The 7,673-nt window shown below is 36.7% G+C and overlaps 1 protein-coding gene across 4 annotated transcripts; it reads right to left on the minus strand.

Moving 5' to 3' along the window:
- Positions 1 to 3,526: 3,526 nt before the first annotated feature.
- On the minus strand, positions 3,527 to 7,383 carry LOC102610213 (DNA repair protein RAD51 homolog 2). 4 transcript variants are annotated; one of them, XM_052431792.1, is made up of 12 exons: positions 7,274 to 7,383; positions 6,945 to 7,097; positions 6,611 to 6,714; positions 6,454 to 6,517; positions 6,299 to 6,354; positions 6,004 to 6,084; positions 5,220 to 5,279; positions 5,032 to 5,123; positions 4,845 to 4,964; positions 4,475 to 4,750; positions 4,164 to 4,361; positions 3,527 to 4,084 (listed from the first exon to the last, which is right to left on the minus strand). In XM_052431792.1, the coding sequence occupies exons 1-10, from the start codon at positions 7,355 to 7,357 to the stop codon at positions 4,605 to 4,607; spliced, it is 960 nt and encodes a 319-aa protein (XP_052287752.1). In that variant the 5' UTR covers positions 7,358 to 7,383; the 3' UTR covers positions 3,527 to 4,084; positions 4,164 to 4,361; positions 4,475 to 4,604. The 4 variants fall into 4 exon arrangements, with proteins under 4 accessions (XP_052287752.1, XP_052287754.1, XP_015388853.2 ...); XM_052431794.1 differs by having other exon boundaries at positions 3,527 to 4,361; positions 4,845 to 4,898; XM_015533367.3 differs by having other exon boundaries at positions 3,527 to 4,361.
- Between the last annotated feature and the right edge of the window lie 290 nt (positions 7,384 to 7,673).

Raw genomic sequence — 7,673 nt, forward strand, 5'->3', positions numbered from 1 at the left:
TATAGGACTAGGAGAGGCACTGCCTTATTACCATAATTTTTTATATTGTATTTATAAATTTCTACCTCTATTAGAGATATAAAATGCAAAACTTGGCCAAAAAATTTGTAACCGTTGGTTGCGTATAACTGTTGGTGAAAGGGAGTGGGGGACGTCGATGCGTCGCGTTGTGGTACCACTAGAACCTACAAATACCAACTAATTTGCGTAAAAAGAAAGAAAAATTGGGGGGGGGGGGGGGCTGGGGCTGAAATAACATTAATAAAATACAAAGGAGCGAGGAAAGTACAATGTGGTTTCCCCTTTCTTGGTGGGTCTCCTGTCGGCAGCAAGTGTACGAGGTTTACATCTAGGGAGACGTGGACGCTTCGTATCCATTCAGGGAAAGTATTTTCTTCCCGATTTTTTAATATTCCACCACTTTAGTCAAACTTTCTATTTTCATCATTTTGTTTTTCCCATTATTTAATACTATTTTTTCTCCACCCTTTCAACCGCAATTTTTTGGTTTTTGGTTTAATTTGAAATCATGGAAAACGAAATGCTCCCCCTCTTAACCTAATTCTCCTCCTGAAGCTATACTCCCCATCATCATCATCATCATCATCCTATGCTTGCTTGCTACTTGCTGCTGCTGATTCCTTTCATTTTAATGACTAAATTACCCCTTGGCCCCACCGACTAATCTCCGGACCTTGACCGTCTTTGCTTCCGCTGCCGTGTGTGGGCCGGCTAAGGTGCGGTCGGTGTCAGGTTCAGAGAGGACACCTGCCACTTGCTTCGTATTATCGGAGATGGGCCACCCCTCGAACACTGACTATTCTCATGCGGTTGCTTGTTTCTTTCTAATACCATTTACAATTCGTATGCCCATGGAACTGGAGTCCCAGACCTAGAAAAGTCCTCCCCTTAATTCTCGAAATTTACGAAAACAAATAAATAATAAACCGAGGAAAATTTCGAATGATTATACAGAATATATTCAGCATGAAAATGAAAGGAAATTGAAATCAGTAGTTACTTTTCTTATCGAAATTCTTTCAATGTAGGCAAATTATAAAAGTCCACATACTTAATTCAATCTAAAAGTTAGTTAAAAGAGTTGAGAATCGTCAAAATCTTATATGCGTGACTCAATACCAATACTGAGATGACGTGAGATAATACATTTAACACAAATTACGCATGTAAGATTTTAAAACTATGCTAAATAAATCCGTTAATTTTTGAATTGAAGCTCCTCACAGACCCATCAAAAACAAAACAAAAGAGATTGAGTTTGAATTATTTGGTTCTAGATCATCAACAAAGTGTAAATTGTAATAACCCATGATCTCCGATTTCCAAAGTAAAATCATAAAGATGGTCTTATAGAATGATGGGGGCGCACTCATAGATGGGAGGTAGGAATGAAGCGAACAAAATAATGAAGAAAATAATTGGTAAGGGTATGAAGCAAAAATATTCATGTGAAAAACACGTTTTGAGACAAGGCATAATAAAGTTCTCGAAGTCACATAAATCACACTAAACTTGTAACATCAAATCACTGTTGAGAATTGGGATACGTTTTCTAATTGGGGACTGTTGTCCCCAAAATGAAAATTACAACACACAACAAAATCAATACATGTTTTAATGTTTAAGGAAGCAAAAGGACAGCCAAAAATCCAAGGGGAAAAGGAGGAAAACAAAAGAGGCAAAAATCATGTAGACGATTCTTTCTTTCTATTTTTTTGCCCCCTTCAGAATTCTTTCCCTCAATTGATCGGATTTACCAGAAGATATCAGCTAAAATAATTAGGGGATAGAAAATAGTAATAAAGTTGAACTCAAATAATCGTGTCGACGGTCAATATAACTTTAATGAAATTCTGATTTGCAGTTGCTTTCACGACAATGTTTGTCACATTAAACTAATAAAAAAAAATAAAAAAATTGCTGTAGGATTATTAAATTATTGATAGTGGCCACAGTACACGATGTTACTAGAATCATATAATATACACAAGGGGGCAAACATCATCTTTCAAATACATAGTATAGGGGCATAAAATTTCGAGGAGATTAAGATGCCGAAGATTAATCAATAATTAAAAGGGCATGCCAATTCATCTGCAGCTGAATCGGAACATAATCCAAGATTAGTTTTGTGGTAATTTAAGGTTTAATTGTATATGTGTCCTCAAAAGATTAGCAGGCTCAGAGACATCTGACTAGGTATGAAAACCATATTTGCATTATTTAATTTAATTTTTTATTCTTAAATAAACAAAGCCCACATTGATGATGCAATGGATGATTCACATTTCTAAACAGCACAAAATAAAACAGCTGTGCACATATTTATTTAATATCCGAGTTTGAAACTTGGAAGGTTTAATATGCTATGTGTGTCCAAAGTAATTGTATTATAAGCAAAAGTGAAAAAGCAAGAAAGGAAAGAAACCTTAAAATGCAGCCCAATCTTTGGCTTCTTCTCTCAGTATTAAAATTATCATTTGTTTAAGAAAATTAGCAGCAGAAGGTTGGAGAATGTATCGAGTACTTTATACCATCTTTAGGCTTTAGCCAAATATAATATAAAATAAAATCATCGGCCAGCCCACAGTTCTTTATGCTCAAATATAATATAAAATAAAATCATCGGCCAGCCAGCTCCTCGGTTACTGCTAAAACAATAGACGAGAAGAACAAGTTGTCCTGAATCTTGGTGAAGTGCATGCCAAGGTATTCTCGTTAAAGATCATACTCAAACTGGGAAAAAAAAAAAAAAACAAAGGTTCATGTAAAAAGCAAGGGATCTCTATTCTCAAATTAAAATAATCAAAGTGATCTTGAGCCTTTGATTTTGCCGACAATCACATGTATACAGATTTGCTGCTGTGCTGACCTTAAATGTCACAAACTTCATGAGCATGCAGTGGAAAGAGCTTTGAGTGAGGAGTAATCAATTGCCTTATACTATATGGCACTGGCCTTAATAATGACTTGTGCATTATTTTAAGCATTGATTCATTTATAATTTCCAAGAACAAATAATGGCACTATTCTCAGCATCCAATCAAGAAGAGCCATGCCATCGGCCACCAACAGTGGCATATAATAAAAGTAAACAGAACTACGCAGTTCAAGCAATGCCGCACCAAATCAAAGCTAGTCTCTCGATATCAACTGAAAACCGAGATTGCTTCTATCAATTTTTAAAATTTTTTTTTAAACCACAACTTGCTTGTACTTTGTGCTTTGAACCATTGATTGTACCTAATTCTGTCTTCATCTCGTGATCAATAATATTCCGATATCAAAACTTTATGTTTACACATTGTTTTTTCACTTGGATTTTTTTTTTTGTTTTCACCCCTGAGCATTCAACCAATCCTTTTTGTAAGTTAACAAGGATTGGCTGAGGATTCAAAAAAGTTAGTCACTTTCCCTTTTCCTTTTGTAAGTTATCAAGGATTGGCTGATAGCCATTTCGACTATCAAAAACAGAATAAAGGGTCGATGCATAAGTACATGTTTCGTTTACAATCATCGTCTATGGGCAAACATGATTAATTTACAGGAAAAAGCAAGAAAAGTTTAATAATTTCTTCAGCTACTGGCCTAGGTGAGCATAAAAATCTCGTGTTATACCCTCTGCTGCCATGTCTGGCCGACGCTACAAAAGCTTAATAAATCTTGTGTTATACCCTCTATTGCTATCTATGCTCAGCTAATGCTAAAAAAAGCGAGGCCCGTCCTTTCTTGACCCTTGCCTTAGGCCCAAATCTATCACAACTGAACAGCCTATGTCCTAGGCACACCAGCCAAGCCCACTACTGATGATAAGCTTTATAACGCCATTCAAGGTTCAAACATAGGGTTACAGCAGTTACATTGATTATTGATACGAGATGTGTGCTTGTCATAGAATTGGAAATATCCTACCAGTCATAAATTGGAAAAAGGAGATGTTATATACGATCAACATCATCGTCAGTTTATCCAACATAAATTTGCCACTTCCTTGGTTAGTGCTTCTCTAAACCTGGTCCTTACAATAGCTAACACAGTAGGGAAAGAAGAAAGTGTGGCATACCTAGAAATTGTACAAAGACATTCACTTAAAAAAATGAAAATGGCAATCTAATGAAAGATTTTATGCACAAGAAATTCACCTTCACGCTAGAAATTTTATGAAAGGACAAAGATCCTCCTCCTGTTGCCTGAAACAATTACACACGTGGAAGATATCCAGTCGAAATTTTATTATAACAATTCAAAATGGGTCACCCGTTTCATGGATTATTCCTGCTAACGGATCATCAGAATTGATCAATGCAATTTTTCACCGTCTTCAATGATGTCACTGCAGCCTGCAAAGTTTGTCATTGAAATATGAGACTCTAAAAGGACAGTCGTGCTAAAGAATGTAAAAATGATAACCATTTGTAAATCAATGATAAGAACAAAATTTAGGGACTATAACCTTATGTTGACAGCCACTATCTTGGAAAATTAATTTCTTTGGCAGAAGACACTCATTGAATGAGATGTTAAGTGCACCACTCCTAAAACTACAATGTCCTGCAGATTCACAGAAAGCGAGTCTGGGGAATCTACCTTGACGATAAATTGCATGTCTCTGGCACTACCATTTCTGTTCCATCATCAGTGAGCAATGATAGCCCAGATGGAGTTATGGTAAAAGGAAAAGCCAGAGGTGGTGATGTTGGAGATTTTTCCACCTTCATAAACCTTTGACCTGAAAGTGAAGAAACTCGTCAAACCTAAATTAGGAAACTCCCAAGAACAAGGATTAGCTTCATGGCAGCTTAGCGTTATTTTATGCTATGAACCTGATTTGGCTTCAAGCACAAGACGGATGGTTACTGCATGAGCCCAGTGAAATCCTGGTACAGCAACAATATGAGAATAATATCTTGTACGGTCCTTTAGAATTCTATCCATTTTCTGCACTGCACAGAACAATCTCCATTGTGTTAATTGATTAGGAGGAAATTTTTTAATGAGTGCACGTCATACCTTGGAAGGGATAAAGGCAGGACTCATCATGGCTTTGAGGTCTCACTCGGTTTGTCACTACAATAGGAATCCTTGAAAATTCAGCAAGCGACCTACAAAAATTTAATTGGAAAATGGTATCATTTAAAATGAACAATCACTCAACACAAGAATATATTACTAGTAACTTCTAGAAATATGATTCTCACGTAATGAGGGAAATATGCCAACTCAAAGGATGTTGCCCAGGAGCTCTCTGCTCATGTACCCTGGACAATAATGACCACTAATTAAATAATAACCAAACCAGCTGTATGGCAAGTGATTTATGAATCATATCATAAAAAGTGTAGAAAAAACTTTAATTTTCTCAAAAGAGATTCATATAACCAACATTAGGTTTTTAAGGCTTTGTTAACAAGGAAGAAATTTTTGTAATATTCATATACTATAACTGATCTTAAACGTCTTTGCCATGTCCACTATGCACTAATATGGGCTCATCCGTAAGATATAAGCTCTCCAGAGATCAACATGCTGAACAACATGAACTGATGCACTCTTGATGTATTTATACATGGCTGAAGAAAGAGGGTGAAACTTTTTTTCAAATACAAGAGAATTTCAACTCCTGCTCATGTGACTTTCCCAATGATGGAAAACAATTTAGAAGACTCCACAGACTATATTAGCAGAGTAAAAGGCTGCTTTTCTCATTTAAACACAAGGGGAATACACAGTAGGGAGGATATTATTGTAATTAAGTTCACTTCGACGTTAAGTACAGGATTGAACTGAAAAGCTATTCCTTTGCTTTGAAAGGATATCAGGACATAGTCGTAATAATTCAAATCTGAATTTATCCATTTGCAGTAATCCTATTGCAAGAACAAACAAATACATTATCTCAAACATATACCTCATCCGAAGCCCAAAGAAAGTGATAACTATACTAGATCAAAATCATCACGAGCAAAGATGGTAAAAACTTACCCTGGAACAAGAGCCGCCATGCTATCTATTACTAGCAGCTTCACTTGATTTTGAAGGAGTGACACCTTAATTTTTTCCAAACTGATGAACAGAAACCCCTATTTGATTAACCATTCTTGTAGTAACCATTACAATAAAGTAGAGCGTACGACCAGACTTCAATTGCATAATAATCAGACATTCAGCCGGATTTGTCTCTTCACTTATTAATGCTAACTAATACTCCTTACCAGCTTCCAGTCCTATACTGCCATTTTAAGGGGTAAGGAAAAATAAAGTTTGTTGTGGATCGAACCTCTCTGTGAACTCGGAAAGTGATGTTGGCTGCAGGACAAGAATCCTACCAGCCATCTGTTGTATGAATGGATTAAGTAACACATTGCTAGTATCAAGTTTGCGGCATCAAACAAATTGAAAGGGAAAGCAAAATTAGAAGATCATTTCACAAACCTCCTGAGCCATTCCTTTCGAATGAAATATTTCTGGGAAACTGCTTGCTCCCATTTCTATCATCCTGAGAAATCAAATTTCAAACCTTGAAATATTTTGTTTTCTTATTGAAACGTAGTCCAGAACATAATGCCACAAACAGGACATCTAATCATACCTTCTTGAAGTAAATGTGGATTCTACATCAATGTATATTACACCCCCATCTAAGCCTCCATAATGTGCTGGCAGTGCAGCCAATAATGAGAGCTTCAGGCAAAACTGCAACTTAATGAAGCAAGCATCAATTCAAGTGAAACTACGCAAACGCATTATTGGTGAGAAGTTAAAACTAGTTCCAATCATGGAAATGCCAACTAATAACTCTTAAATCCGCCGGAGCAGCCAATTTAAAATAGAGTCAATTTTAACTCAAAAGAGCGTCAAGCACGAGATTTTGACTCTCACGCAGAAGGATCGTCACAACGAATAAATACAAATCTTGTCTTTACTTGTGTTTTGCCTGTTCCTGCCGGACCAACCAGCTCCGTCACGACACCAAATGGTACGCCGCCACACAAAGCCGCATCTAATCCTTTCAGCCGCGTGGGGAGATGCCCTCCCAGGTGCTCCGTTGCCGCGCGTTGCTCCATCAACAACAGTGCCTATATTTAAAGCACAATCAGAACCAAACAACACCTTGAATGCTCTTTGCAAAAGCGCTTATTTAATAGATTTTCTTCATAAAAAGCACTTGCTTCAAGTAATTTATGAAAAAAAAAAAAAGAAGAAGCACTTTTGCAGAAGAAACTGGAAGGTTATACAAACGCAAAATACTCACAGTTTGAAACGGTGGACACACGATCTCGCTCACGAGAGCTAGCGCGGATCTGACTTCCGATAATTCCACGTCTAGTAATTTCATTAACTCTAACTCTGTTAATGACAACGCGTCCTGAAATTAAGCAATTACCTAATAAAATTAATTACTAATATGTCCCCTCCAAAAAGAGAGAGAGAGAGAGAGAGAGAGAGAATTAATACTGGAATGAAATTTCAGTAAAAACTCGCTTGCCTTGGCAGTAGTGATGTTACGAGCAGCGAAGATATTGGCGATTGATTTTGGCAGTCGCATTTCGCTTATCAGCTTGTTCGCCATTAATATGAAATTGATCGAAGCCAAATTTTCTATTCCTCTTTAGTTATTTTGTAGGCTCTGTAATTTTCCCGCCATTTTTTTT

The sequence above is a fragment of the Citrus sinensis genome, chromosome 8 (genome assembly GCF_022201045.2).
Source record: "Citrus sinensis cultivar Valencia sweet orange chromosome 8, DVS_A1.0, whole genome shotgun sequence".
NCBI classification, from domain to species: Eukaryota; Viridiplantae; Streptophyta; class Magnoliopsida; order Sapindales; family Rutaceae; genus Citrus; species Citrus sinensis.

Bases quoted from the DNA above. Each gene is read 5' to 3' on its own strand.
- LOC102610213 (XM_052431792.1), bottom strand. From the start codon at position 7,357: ATGAAATTACTAGACGTGGAATTATCGGAAGTCAGATCCGCGCTAGCT. The intron at 7,098-7,273 runs GTGAGTATTTTG...CTTTAAATATAG, and splicing joins TGTGTCCACCGTTTCAAACT to GCACTGTTGTTGATGGAGCA. The intron at 6,518-6,610 runs GTATGATTAGAT...TTGATTTCTCAG, and splicing joins TCCACATTTACTTCAAGAAG to GATGATAGAAATGGGAGCAA.